We start from the raw sequence: 15,054 nt of genomic DNA, 5'->3' as shown, positions 1-15,054 counted from the left end.
AGGTCCTCCGTGGGACAGAGGGACTAGAAGGAGAGCGGGGTGGGTCTTCAGAGTCGGGGGCAGCGCTGAGGGGAAGCCCCACCCGCAGGCCAGCTGGGGCTCTGGGGCAGGCAGACCATGGGCTTTGCAGAAAAAAGCTGGGCTGCGAACAGAGAGATGCAGAAGGACAGCAACGAGACCCCTTGGCCCCAGAGGCAGAGGCATCTGTCCTGGTTCCCACAGCCTGGCTCTTCCTCCAACTGGACCCCCAGACTCCCCGGAGCCTTTCCGAGAACCCCTTTTTCCAGGGCAGCAATCTAGTTGGAAAAGGGAAGTAGGGGATCTTTTTTGAAACTATTTTCATAACAACCACACTGTTTTCATCTAGGCTCTGTGTCCCTCAGAAGTGGGCTGGGGGAGTTGGTGTAGATCCTAAGCCCCGCCCCTCACACCACCCTGTCCCCTGCCTGTGACGCAGACACACCGGGGACCAACTACTAAGCCTGCTTCATCCCGGGCTGGGATCAAGGAAGGCACAAAAGCGGTTTCAGAGACTTGAAGAGACTTCTGCTAGGGAAAAGAGGAGATCTGGCTTGTGTCACACTAAAAAACATGATAGGGACTCAAGGTTAAGTGTAAGAAAGACTCTTGTCAACAACTAGAGCTCTCTGGAAATAGGTCATGTTGCCTCACGACACAGCAAGTACCCCATTGCCGGGGGTGGTGTCACCACAGAGAGCTTCAAGGTTGCTTCTGTGCCCCTCTGGCCCATGACCCTGCCCCAATAGGACACTGTCACCATGGAAACATTAGTACGTATGCACTGGTGATAAAAGCGATCATCTAATGCAGCATATTTTTCTTTCCTGTAACAATCTGAGACCTTAGGTATTTAGATTTGGTAGCTGAACATTCCTTAAAGTTGCAAAAACTTTATGGAATATGTAACCTGTGATATATGCATACATACAAGTCCAAGTTTTTTCTTCCCCTGAAAAGAGAAAGTTGCATTATATTCAAGCTCTTACAAAGCTTCTCATATCACGAGTGCTCCCTAAATTACTTTATTATGAATAACAATGAATATTTGACTTCAGTCAATGCTAGTTCTGGATGCTTACATAAGCCCAATAGAATTCATAATTTAAAAAACAAAAAGAGAGAGGAAAGGAAATTTAACACATGGTTTGTAATGATTCCTGGAAATATAACCTCACAACTGCACGTGCTGAAGGAGAGGGATAAATCCAGTCACACGGCCGATGCGACCTTGAACAGACACACAACTTGAGGAGGAGTGAAAAAGGAGCCCCAACCAGCTGTCCTGAGGCTGTGAATGGGGTCTGTGGCCTGGGATAGAATTTCCAGCAACACCATCTACATGAACCCCCAAGGTGAACATCTCAGGCCACCCAGGTGGGCTGGACCTGGGGCCTGCGGGGACTCACCCCGTGGTTCTGGGGAAGACACTGATGTTGAAGATGCATCAGAAAGAGTCTGAGAAAAGCTGACTCATGGGTGAGAAAAGGAAAAAAGTGCCATTTCTCAGTTATTCATTAAATATGAATGTGTTACTAAATTAAACATTATAAACAAGCATTTGACCCATTCCATCGACATTTCTAAAAGTTTACACATTCAAGTTGGTCAAAAATTATTTCCTTGGGGAACTTCCCTGGTGGTCCAGTGATTAGGAATCCACCTTCCAATGCAGGGGACGTGGGTTCAATCCCTGGTCAGGGAACTAAAATCCCACATGCCATGGGGCAACTAAACCCATGCGTTCTAGAGCCTGTGCACCGCGATGAAAGATCCCGCATGCCACAGCTAAGATATCCCGTGTGCCACAACTAAGACCCAACGCAGCCAGATAAATAAATACCTATTATAAAAAATTTATTTCCTTGGAATATTCTCCCTGGCAAAATAAGCCTTTCGCTTTATATTTGGGCACATATGGAAGGTGAAACATTTCAACGGCATTTAAATATGAATAAAATTAGTCCACACACTGCAATTTGCCACCACACCCACCTGTAAGTGATACTGATGAATGTGATTTGCGAAGCTGCAGTGTTTGTCAACTAGGAAGCAGAAGCGCCTTTTCTCTTCAAGTAGAGCTTCTTTGCAACCATCTGCAATAAATTTCTGGATTTCATTCTGGCGAGAAGTGATGGTTTCTACATACTAGGAAAATAAATAATAATTATACAAGTATGACATGAGGAATCAAATAGCTACACAGCCTGACACTTATCATCTCCCATCTTTATGCTTGGTTTATTTTGATAATGGAATAAGTGCTAAACATCAGACAAAACCGTACTTGTAACCTGATCTGAGCAGATGGCAAATTCTCATTAAGATCCCTGACTCACGCTTGGAGAGAAGTTGCCAAAGGCCTTACATTCCACCGGGCAATTTGCACAAAATATTACTTTGTAATCCAGGGAAATGATCATGTTTTACTGGAAAATCGTGGGACCAAAAAGTTCGGAACCAGAAAGTTCAAGTTCAAATCCCAGTTCCAAGTGCCAACCATGTGACTTAACCTAAGCTTCACTTTCCCCATCTGTAAAATGGAGATAGTAATGTTTATACTGGGGAGTCCCTGACCCTCCCTGAGTTGGGAGAAAATGCCAATGCTCTTGACTAATTATCCTTAACTCAGGGGAACTCTGCGGCCTTCAGCTCCTACCAAATCGAAATGCTTCTTTTTAACTTACAACAGTGACGGATGAAGTATAGACTGACTGAGATAAGCACACTTCCCAGTTAACTGTACAAATCATCAACCCCAAAATAAAGTAAAATAGTGCTGAAAAGTTCACCTCAATCTCCTTGTGTTCATATTTGAGTGCATTTCGTCCTCCTTGACTTTTCCTTCTGATCTTCTTCAATTCAGCTTGAGATTTCTCCAAAGAGTCTAATTTATTCCTGTGTTCCGCTTGGTATCTTTTGAGAGTCGCCTGTAAGTTAAACGTAGCACTTATTTTTACTGCAGCACCAGGCAAAGTGTCAGGCGGTTACTCTTGCTGCATTTCCACTGGGCGTGGTAGCAACAGGCCCATGCTTCGTGCTGCCCTGCCTGGCTGCACGCATCCCCACTTCACACCACCCCCCTCCGCTCCTCAGACTTCAATGTCCTGTCCTGAAGTTCCCCGTTTATACGATGAGCCCCTGACCAGAAGGGCAGCTTCTCAGAGGAAAACAATGTCGTTTCTTTCTTTTATTCCTTTTTTCTCCAAGGTTTTTGGACACTGGGTGGCCTGTAAGTGCTTTGGTGAATAAATGAACAATATCAACTCACACACTCCTGACTGTTTTATGACTTAACGATTTCAAGAAACAGAATGAACAAGAGCCATCGCTTCTGGTGATTCTGAGGGCTGTGAAACAGAGCGTTTTGGAGCCTCACAGACCTGGGTTAGAATTCTGGCTTCCTCCCTCATTTCCTGTGTGATCTCAGCAATTACTTAACTTTTCTGAAATCCATGCTTACCCTCTAATCTGTACAGTGGGGACAGTAAGAATACCTGTGTTACAGAGTTTCTGTGGGGATAAAAATCAGACAATGCACATAAAGCGCTTGGTATTACATCCTCCAGGCCGCAGAGCGCATGCATGCAGGGCAGCAGGATGACTTCAGGGTGACCCCCACCGCTTACTGCCATGCAGGGCTTGTGGAGAAGAAGGGGGGCTTTGGGTGGCCAAGGAAGCAGCTACTGTGCAGCAGAAAGGTGAGGCGGAAGGAGCAAACTGCTGGAATCGACACTGCTGTAGGGCAACAGGGTAGAGACACCACAATGGGACCCGGAGCCCCAGGGAGCCCCAGACGGCGTCCTCCCACACGGCTCACGTCCGCAAGTGCCAGTTTGTGAAAGCAACAGCTGCACTAACGCAGATGCAGGTGTCATCCACATATGCGTGTTCCTTGAAAACGTTTTCCAGAAGTGTATGATTCCCTGCAGGATTTCCTGCTCTGCTTTTTAGTAAAGATCCCAAGTGTTAGCACTTGGCCCACTCAGCCCAAAGGGACCTTGTCAGTGTTACGAGGCCGTGTACACACTCGACGGCCAGCTCCATCATACCTTTTGCTGCCAAGTCAGCAGTGGGGGAAGTTGTCCTCGAGCTCAGCCCCTGGCCCCGGGCCCGCTCCACCCATGGGAGGCGGAGCAAAACGAGGTACTCACGTTCATATATTTTACATCAAGCTCTGTCTTCTTCTCCAGCTCGTGGATAATCTCCTTATGGAATTTCCTGAACTGTGGACACAAGGAAATGAAAAATTCAGACTTGGTTTGAGGCTTGAAGTGAAATAACATTTAAAAATAAGTATATTTGGTAAATATAAAAACAGTTCACATACATTTTCATCAAGGCTCTCGTTGAGTTTCTTATGGATACTCGAAATCTCTATGAGAACGTGGCCTGTGGACAAAACCAGGCACGTTAGGGCAAAAAGCCATTGCGTAGTTTTTGTAAAGATACGAAGGGAGGGCTTCCCTGGTGGTGCAGTGGTTGAGAGTCCGCCTGCCGATGCAGGGGACACGGGTTCGTGCCCCAGTCCGGGAAGATCCCACGTGCCGCGGAGCGGCTGGGCCCGTGAGCCATGGCCGCTGAGCCTGCGCGTCCGGAGCCTATGCTCTGCAACAGGAGAGGCCACAACAGTAAGAGGCCCGCGTACGGCAAAAAAAAAAAGATACGAAGGGAAGTAAAGTGGTGGATGAAGCCCAGTCCCCAGCTGCTCCCAGAGCAGGTGGGCACCAGCCCCGTGGCACTGGGAACACCGGCTGTGTCCTGACAGCGGGGGTGGGTCAGACGGACACAGCTGACAGCAAACTTACTCCACAACATCGTTCGTCAAAAGCTCGCCAACTGTCTTTAAACTCACGTTGTTCTCTCGCCATTTACTCATTCCCTAAGCTGAATCCTATTTATCTGGTTTAATTGTTAAATTCTCTTACAAGAGATTATTTTGGTCATTACAGTACTAACTATAGGAACAAATGACTTATTTTCATCGAATCCTGGGTAATCTGATTATCTGCCAGGCATAAAAGATAGAAGTTATTTTCTCTTTCTCATGTTAGTTCTCGTATCATTCTGGAGCATCTCAACGCCACAGGAAACTGCAGCAGGGACAGTGTTCTGCCTCACGTCTCCTGGGGCTACACCGTTCTCTGAAATGACTGCACAGGAGAGAATGTTCCAGGACAAAGGAGTGTTGCTCCAAAAAAGCAGCGAGGTGACCACTTGATTTGCAAAGCACATGTCTTGAGGCTCGCGGCAGAGCACTGCCTCCCCGCTTCTAAAGGTGAACAATAGCCCCCCTGCCAACTTCTCTACAGTAACCAAATGGGTCTGATACCCAGAAACTGGGAGCGAAAGAGTTATTTGGAACCACCACCAAATCATCCCAAACCACAAAACACGCCGAGCGGACCATCCTATGGTTCGGTGGGCAGATAAAAAGGAGTTCTTTGGGCAAACTGAAAGGCTGTGGATGAGGGAGAATGAAAAGGACGACTATGGTAGACACGCGCGAAGAGGAAAAGATTACTGACTAGACTCTGGCTTCAGGGAGCACCTCTATGCAAATGACTTCAGTACTCCCACTTCTGGAAACATCTGAAGATATCTGACTCTAAGGGAGCAGCCCAGGCTCTTCCCCCATCTTCAGACTCAGAAATTCCGCCTGTCCTGAACACGTCCACCTGGATGTCCCACTAGGCGCCCCGTATTCAGCAGGCCTACAAGTGAACCCCACCCCACCCCCATCCTCTCTAATCCCAGCTCTTGGCTCCCAGCCAGCCAGTCATGAGGGGTCGACACCCCGCCTCCGCCCAATGACCAACTCATTCCCTTGTGCCATCACTTGGGCCTCCTCTGGCATGGAACCATGCCTCTTACTCATCCTGCTTCCTTGGGCAACAAATGTGCCAGCCCTCCCTTGCCCAAGAAAGAAGGCACATGGGGATGACGTGAAGTCGATGTTCACTCGATGACCTATTCTAGGAGAGGTGGGGAGGGCTCTCCCCAGGCCCTCTGCCCCACACGTTTACACCTGCCAGTTGGACCTCTTAGAAGGCGCCCTCCTCCTTCAAGCTCTTATTTCTCATGACTCCCAGCTTGTTCTCTTCTGGATCTCCTCCCTCACAGGTGCCAGGGATCTTTCCAAATCTACATGTAAAATGTCACTGCCTCCCATGGGGTCCCAGATAAAACAACTCCTCGGCCTGAAGCCCACCATGAGCAGTGTTGCTTAAAATAACCATGGTGGGTGGTGGGGACAGAGAATCTCCTGGAAGGATATAACCATGTTAATAGGTTATAGGTACATGTAAGTCCCTAAGCACCATGTGATTCTAGGAACATCTGCTGGATAAGCATGAGAGCGAGGGCAGACACATCCCCAGCACTCATGGTCCACCTGCCAGGTTATCAAGGTACCCACTCTACGTCCTCAGTGACACTGACTCCATTTATCCCATAATTCCGTTCTCCTAAAGCTCAACATGAAACAAGTAAACCAGAGTTCTTCAAAAAGGAAGCCTTTAGATGACCAAGAATATAATTACATTAATATGTCATTTCAAATATTGAAATAATCTGAGTTACCTTCACATCTATTTTAAACCCATAACTCCGAGTTGGAGATGAAAAATAAACAACAACAACAAAAACCACTTCAATTGTGCTTCCCCGGTGGCGCAGTGGTTGAGAGTCCGCCTGCCGATGCAGGGGACATGGGTTCGTGCCCCGGTCCGGGAAGATCCCACATGCGCGGAGCGGCTGGGCCCATGAGCCATGGCCGCCGGGCCTGTGCGTCCAGAGCCTGTGCTCCGCAACGGGAGAGGCCGCAACAGTGAGAGGCCCGCGTACCGCAAAAAAACAAAAAACAAAACAAAAACACCCACTTCAGTTAATTGAAAATCAAGCACTCTATCCTGGGCAAATCAGATCTACTTAAAAAAGAAAAAGGTCTAAAAATAATTTTGCTTAAATCATTCAGAGTGATTCAGGCTAGAAGCAAAGTGTTCACATTTTTTTTTTCATGTTGTCATGAAGTTTATTTCTACAACCTTATACAACATGGAGCTCCGAGAAGCGTGTCCAAAATATGTGCTTTGTGCAGTGCCCTCGGGCACGCCAGCGCTGCTAAAGCCGGTGCTCCGGCCTGAGGGCCCCGGCCTCCCGAGCCCCCTCCTCACCGCCCCCTCCCGCGCACAGTCTCTCCCCGCCCCGCAGGCGCCCAGTGAAACAGCCCATTCACTCTGCGGGCAGAGACGGAACACCTGACCTTCCCCCCTGTTATTCCTGTCCCTCACATTTCGTGGAATTTAAATGCCAACCTCATAGCAGCAGCCACTGAGCCCTCAGTCATAAAAAGGATTAAAAAACATCTTTACTGTGATTTTGCAAGCTGCCAAAAGAGTATCTTGAAACAGAAAATGAAAACAGCCTTTATGTTCAATCTACAGAAGTTTATTCTTAACATAGCAAGTGTTACTTGATGTCTGAAATGTGGTATCGCACGTTTTACTCTTAGCCCTGTAACCTACTTTTTCATAAATTACATTTGGGAATAAAAAAAATTTTTGAAACAAGAGGGTGCAGTTGAGAAAGCACGGCCCAGATTCGAATGGAGCAGAACTAAGTAAACACCCAAACAGGAATCAGCATGTTGATCCCAGAAATTACAGCACCGTATGTACTGGATCAACCACTTCCTTTTTTCCCTTTTAGGTTCTGAGTCAATATTTTGGGAAGAAACTCATAGTAAGTACAGTAATGTAATTTGGTCTGAAAAAATTATATTCTTAAATGGCAATATTAAGGGAATTTAAATATATACAAATTTTTCAAAATCATGAACTTGATACAACTAAAAGTCAATGTCTACCATCAATTTTTCTCTAAAATTCATACAAATAATAGCTACTCATGGTATCACTCTAATTTTAGGAACTATGAACAAATATGTCCAACATTTTGGACAATACTGTATGAAGATGCGCATTTAGCCAACGGGCAGTATGGACTTTAAAAGTTAAACAAAAATTTAAAAATATTACTAGTATGAACACAAAGAAAGTTTTCATCTGAAATATAGGTTAGTCATTGGACTATTAATATATTTTCAACTAGATCATTCTTCATCAATTCACAGTATAAATTTAGAGGAACCAGATGGACACTACTAACAGACTTGAGTGGCACAGAACGTGTAGGCATAAATATTCTTTTTCATTTATATTTGATTGTGGATAATCAGAACATTTATTATTTCCAGAGAGCACAGAGCAGTGACAGGCGCACACTTCCTCCATGTGACTTTGAGTGGAATCAGACAATAAAACGACAAGATGGAAGCCAACCCACTACTGGCCTAAAGTTACACTGTATGGATGAAAGGAAAACGGACAGAAAAAATGTCACTGGAAAAAGGATATACTTTTTCTGAGAGTTTTTCAAATACCCAATGTGATGCAGAGAAAACATAATGAAAGTAAAAGCAAATTGCACACAGATGGGATACATGAAAAAACACAAGTATGTACTCAGGCTCACCAACACTGTTAGCAGAGTCGGAGTAGTACCCACCAACATGTGACGCAGCTTGGAAGGTTTTGCCAGCATCTAAGGACAGCTCCCAATGGCTGTTCCCAAGTCCCTGGATGCAGGTGGAGGTGCTCTTCTCTCGTCAGTATTGAAATTATACAAATAAACAATGTGCACATAGGCACAATGCCAAGTCAGTGATAGGGTGAGCATTTCATCCAACGTTCCTCCAAAGTCTAGCTTTTGACTTAAGCAGTCATAGTTCCACAGTTCTAATTAACACCTTGCATGGAGACTGTAATTATTCTACCACTGATCATGATTTATCCCATCTGATGAAAACAAGTGAGACAAACTGAAGTTATACAACAGAATTATATACTGTTCCAAAGTTCTTTCATTGTCAGAAATGAAAGTAAAGTGCTAAGTAACAATTGACTTTGATAAGAAAAGATGCATGGTGAAATCTCCAGGGTAGCCACTAAAAAAATAAAGTTCATATAACTATCAAGCTAATAGAGAGGAGAAAAAACAGTCAAAAAGAGGACTAGAGAAGAAATTAACATAGGACAGAGAGTAGAAAGCAAAAGTAATTACACTGGACGTAAATGGAGTATATAGTTTAATTAAAAGACAAAGATTGTTAGGATTAAAAAAACAACACCCAACTATATTCTGCTTACAAGAAACACACTTAAATACAGAAAGGTTGAGAGTAAAAGGACGGATTCAGATACATGGCAAACACTAACCAAAAGAAAGCTGATGCAGGTACATTAAAACCAAACAAAGAAGACAAAATAGTCAAAGAAGGCAAGAAGCATTATTAGAGATAAAGCAGTCATTTCATAATGGCAAAAGGTTCAATTCATCTGGAAGATAGAAAAATTTTGTATTTGTGTGCATCTCAATGTAGTCTCAATGTTTCTAAACCAAAACTGAATTATAAAAAAGAAACAGATAAATCAATAGCCATCATAGGAGATTTTAATATATCTCTCTTAGTAAACTGATAGAACAAGCAGACAAAAAATCAGTACAGATACAGATGACCGAATAATGCAATAAATAAACTTGATCTAGTGAACATATAAATAATACTATATAATACATATAAAGAACATATTATAGGGCTTCCCTGGTGGCGCAGTGGTTGAGAATCCACCTGCCGATGCAGGGGACACGGGTTCGTGCCCTGGTCCGGGAAGATCCCACATGCCGCGGAGCAACTAAGCCCGTGAGCCATGGCCGCTAGGCCTGCGCGTCCGGAGCCTGTGCTCCGCAACGGGAGAGGCCACAGCAGTGAGAGGCCCGCATACCGCAAAAAAAAAAAAAAAAAAAAAAAAAAAAAAAAAAAAAAAGAACATATTATATATATATACCCTACATATAAAGCTTATCCAATAACTTCATTTTAAAGCAAACACAAAATACTAAAAAGGAACCAAAAGAAAGCCTCCCGGTATTTCAAAAAAACTGAAATTATACTTAGAATGTTCTTTTTTTTTTTTTTTTGTGGTACGCAGGCCTCTCACTGTTGTGGCCTCTCCCATAGCGAAGCACAGGCTCTGGACGCGCAGGCTCAGCGGCCATGGCTCACGGGCCCAGCCGCTCTGCGGCATGTGGGATCTTCCCGGACCGGGGCACGAACCCGTGTCCCCTGCATTGGCAGGCGGATTCTCAGCCACTGCGCCACCAGGGAAGCCCTAGAATGTTCTTTAAATGCACCACAATTAAGCTAGAAAGCATTAACAAAAAGGTAACTAGAAAATGTCCATATACTGGAAATGAAACAAACTTCTAAATAACCTGTAAGTCAAAGAGAGCACAATGGAAGTTAAAATGTTTCTGAAATGAAATGATAAAAGAAAATATAGCATATAAAACATGTAAGATGCAACTAAAGCTGTGGTTATAAGTAATTTTATAGCCTCAAAATGCATATATTAGAAAAAAATGAGTGAAAAAATCAATGTTCTAAGCACCGATTTCAAGAATTTAATGAAATACTACCCAATAATAAAAAGAAATGAACTAGACATAGAAATATGGATGAATTTCAAACACATTATGCTCAATGAAAGCTACATACTGTATGATTCCATTTATAAAACATTCCAGAAAAGGCAAAATTGACAGTTATCTGATAAACAAATCTGCTTACCCTATTACCCAGCAATTCTACTCCTAGATATTTTTCCCAAGAGAAATGAGTGCATTTGTTCACCAAGACATGCACAAGAATGTTCACAGCAGTTTTATTCATCATATCTCCAAGCTATAAACAAATATCCATCAACATAAGAATGGATAAATTGTGGAATACTCACTAACACAATGGAGGAGCAGGGAGACCTCAAACTGTATATAAATTCCCCTCAAATCCTTGAGTAACACTTAAATTGCACATGCTCAGGGTGAGACTAGGAAATGCAGCAAAAGCAACAGTTGGCAGGTTGGAAAGCTTAGTGGATGTTCTCAGGATACACAGTGTTGGGAATACAGAGCTTTGAATTCAAGGTCTGGTAAACACCACAGGCTTCGCACTGAAATTGAGAAGGGCTGTACCTTAGGAATGAGGACTAAGTCACAGGACTAAGGGCAACAACAAAATAGATCCACCAGAAAAAAGTCCAAAATTAAGCCTCCACAGAGTCAGGTGATTCATCAGTAATTTAACTGTCTGCTAGAATAAAACTCCACACTTAAAAGGAGGATAACAGAATCCAAAGTCTCTACAATATTTTACCACAATATACAGAATAGAAAAAAAAAAAAAAAATCAGTAGACAGGATGAATGGTAAAGCTACAAACAAACTCTGAACTCTTTTTCCCAAGAGTTAGTATGGTCATTTTTTGGTATTTAAAATATATTTCATAACTCTAATAATAGTTAAGTTTATTTATAGCTTATAATAAAATATATTAACATATAATATAAAATTACAAATTTATAAAATTTCTAATAATTCCAAAGCTATTTTAGATGTATTATAGGATTGAGAAAGTATGTAAATATGTTGATGTTACCGGGAGCCAGGGTTCTCAAACATTTCCAAAATATGTAAACGTAAGTGCATTTGCTCATTTATTTGTGTATGAACATGTGTGTATACATATATATACACACGTCTGTTTGTGTGTGTGTATGTACACAATGTAAGCTATACACATGTATGTATTTCCTAGCTCTGTTGGCTGAAACGACCCGGTTGACATCTCAATAGCAATGAGCATACCTAGTACCCAAATCTTGGTTTCTAAAATCATTCCCCACTAAGGGGAAGCAACACTCCTCAGAAAAATGGCTGTGGACTCCACAGCTGAGGCGTAAAAGGACAAGATGAGCCTGGAACACACTGTTACGCAAAAGAGTAAGGAAGTGCACAGGAATCAATCAACGAATGAATGAGTAAAGAGTCAGCTCAAAAGAGCTCCCACAGGCCAAACATGGGACAGTTTGAGCACCAAAATAAGGACAGTAATATATTATAAATCATTGAAAAATTTGTAGAATCCATGAGACCACAGCAATAATAAATAGATAAATTTAAAAAGAAAGCGATGAGGGAGAAGGGAGGGCTCCTGCTAAAAGTGGAATGCCAAGTGCCAACTGGTCAGTATGAAGGGAATGTTAGAGCTGGAAAATCATCACAGTAGTTTGCAACCATCACAGTAAAGAGTGGTTCGGGCAAAAAATCATTAATAGGTTCTAAATGTAGGATACAAATGTTGATGAGGAATAAGATATTTACATAGTCTGAAAGTAGCAACAGGAACAAAAAGCAACTGTACATTGGAGAAATCAGACAACACCTTCACTGGACAGTCAAAAATAATGCCACAAATGAGAGGCAGGTAACACTATGTGTCCAAATTGATACTCTGAGCACAAATTGCCTTAGATAGCATTAATATCACCTGAATCTAATCATGAAGACCTGGCATTTGAGTTATTATCTTGCGTTCCTGACGATTCATCTCCTTTTAGGGTTTCTGATACAGGGCTATCTCATGCTAGTTCTTTATTGCCAACAGTAAATTTATTTGCTTATTGTTGGAGAAGAATAAAATGATTTCATCCTTCTCTGATGGTTCATCCAGTACTAGCTGACAAAGGTAAGGAAGAGATGAAGAGGTCTGTTGACAGGAGAAATAACATCAATGTTCTACGTATTTAATAGTAAGACCTCTGAAAACCTCGATTTTAGAAAGTAGTAGAAATGGCCAAAGATCTGAAAGTGACAAGTCCTCTGAGCCAAACAAAAGTCATAACCACAAACCTAAACACCACCCCTGCCCCCGACCCCACCAGAGTGGAGTCCCTTTTAGATACAGAACGAACAGAACTTACTTTTATATAAAAGTCTAGAAGAGATTGCCTAAAGGATGTTGGTTTTTCATAATAAGAGGCCAGCAGCTACTGCTGATCTCTTAGTGATAGAACACAAGATCTTTAGGAAGAAGAGCTCATGAAGAAGATGAAAGGCTGGTAAAGGAGTGTGGAAAGGGCCAGGGTACTGTGAAAGCTAAAAGACTGAAGCATCTTCAGAAAGTGGGGTCCTCTGGGCTGTCATCACCCACAGAGAACTCAAGGGACACGAAGACTGGGCAAAGGTCAGAGTCTGCAAGAAGTCTTAGCTGTGCACACCTGGGAAGTTACTTAACCTCTCTCCAGGTAATCTCACCTGTATGGTGGTAACTAGAATACTTACTTCATAGGCTTGGGTGAGTGTGATACTTTCCTGTGAGTTGAAGAGAACTACTGGCTGGTAAGGTGTGTGCGTCCAGACAGAAGTAGCAGATTAGCTCAATAATGCGTGATATATGCCAACAGCATGGGGCCCGCACTCCTCAATATGCCATTTTCTGGGTGAGTACTTGTTTTCTAGAAATCAAATCCACATACTAGGTTGTCAACTTGTAACTAGTCACCGTGTTTCATTATTTTTTGTTCCTTATACATATACATCTATATATTCTTTAGTACGCTTTATTGTACTATGTTTAAAATGCTTCGGAATAACTCTTAAAACTTACAGAATGAGAGAAACAGACACCGACCTCTCCTAGACTCATCTCCTCCCTCCCCACCCCCCATTCCCAGGGTCCCCAAAGGAAAAACTGTTCCTCTCCTATTATCAAACAGAGCACAGTTAGAGAATACACTCTGCTTTCCTCCACCTCACAGCCTTTACAGTACTGTAGTTAAACAGTATCTATCAGGATTGATCCATGATGAGAAAGAGGCACATCTGACCACTCCGGGTTAGAACGAATTGCAAAGGCACTTCTGGTTTCTGCTCCAGCGCGTAAAAAGCCTGGAAGTCGTCACTCCCTTACTTACAACAAGAAACAAGCTAAACAAACTGAAAAACAACTCTTAGATTCATCAGAGAATTAAGTTCACAGGCTGATGTGGAAAATCAGAGTGTACCAGGAGCAGAGACAGATGCTGGAGCCATGGCTGCCAGGAACCCAAACGGTAACCGAGGATCTGCTGGAGGCTCAGCGTGGACCAGCTTGAGAGTTAGAAACAACAGGCGGCTCACATTCTCATGAGTTTTATCTCTAGGAGGCCTCCTCACCACCAGGTTTTTATTGTTAGGAATGGAGAAAATTCCTCTGGGCTTCTGGCAGGGGGGGAGAAAACGACTGTTTTGAAATCTGCCCGGAGTTGTTCTGTTCTTGTTCTGCTCTGTGTAAGGAAGGCTAGCCCTCCAGGGAAACACTTTATCTGATCTGGGGAAGGACAACTAGCTACACTGCAGCCCCTCTAGCCTTCCTGTCTCAAGTAAGGGGAGGGAAAAAAAGGGCTAAGAAACTCTTCCGAAGGTCATATCCCAGATACTGTGGCCCACCGTAAAAACCAAAAATACCCAACAAAACAAAACAATGGAGATTTAAAACATGTGTTTATGGAATGGTCCCCCTCTCCGATACTTTACCACCACATCACCCATCAACAGGACTCCAGGATAATAACAGTGGATTATAACTGACACTCCATTTAGAAGGATTTTCAAAAGAAACCCAAAGACAACAGGGGAGAGACAGACAATGGAGAAAGGATAGTCCTTTCAACAAAGGATGCTAAACAACTAGACATCCACTTGCAGAGAAATGAATCTAGACACTGACCTTAAACTTTTCACAGAAAGCAACTCAAAATGGAGCATACACCTATATGTAAAATGCAAAACTATAAAACTTTTAGAAGATAACACCAGAGAAAATACACATGACTTTCTTTGGTTTAGCAATGAGTTTTTAGATATAATGCCAAAAGCCTGATCCATGAAAGAAAAAAATTGGTAAGTTGGACTTCATTAAAATTACAAACTTATGCTCTACAAAAAACACTGTCAATAGAATGAAACGACAAGTCACAGATTGGGAGAAAATATCTGCAACACACGTATCTGATAAAGGACTTGTATCCAAAATACATGTAAAAAATATATAAAGACTGCTTAAAGCTCAGCCATAAGAAAACAAGCTCAGTTAAA

The 15,054-nt window shown here is 42.9% G+C and overlaps 1 protein-coding gene across 6 annotated transcripts in view; it reads right to left on the bottom strand.

Moving 5' to 3' along the window:
* The window catches only part of BAIAP2L1 (BAR/IMD domain containing adaptor protein 2 like 1), a 106,509-nt gene that overhangs the window by 23,014 nt on the left and 68,441 nt on the right, over window positions 1-15,054 (bottom strand). For all 6 annotated transcript variants that reach the window (XM_067012318.1, XM_067012316.1, XM_067012317.1 and 3 more), the window contains exons 4-7: window positions 4,349-4,410; window positions 4,173-4,244; window positions 2,811-2,948; window positions 2,014-2,166 (exon numbers count right to left, since the gene is read on the bottom strand). In XM_067012318.1, the coding sequence (XP_066868419.1) occupies window positions 2,014-2,166; window positions 2,811-2,948; window positions 4,173-4,244; window positions 4,349-4,410 (425 nt within the window). The remainder of the gene's footprint in view (window positions 1-2,013; window positions 2,167-2,810; window positions 2,949-4,172; window positions 4,245-4,348; window positions 4,411-15,054) is intronic.

This window comes from Kogia breviceps, chromosome 14 (genome assembly GCF_026419965.1).
Source record: "Kogia breviceps isolate mKogBre1 chromosome 14, mKogBre1 haplotype 1, whole genome shotgun sequence".
NCBI lineage: Eukaryota > Metazoa > Chordata > Mammalia > Artiodactyla > Physeteridae > Kogia > Kogia breviceps.
The sequence above is the reverse complement of the archived record's forward strand: the minus strand, read 5'-3'. Positions and strand labels throughout refer to the sequence as shown.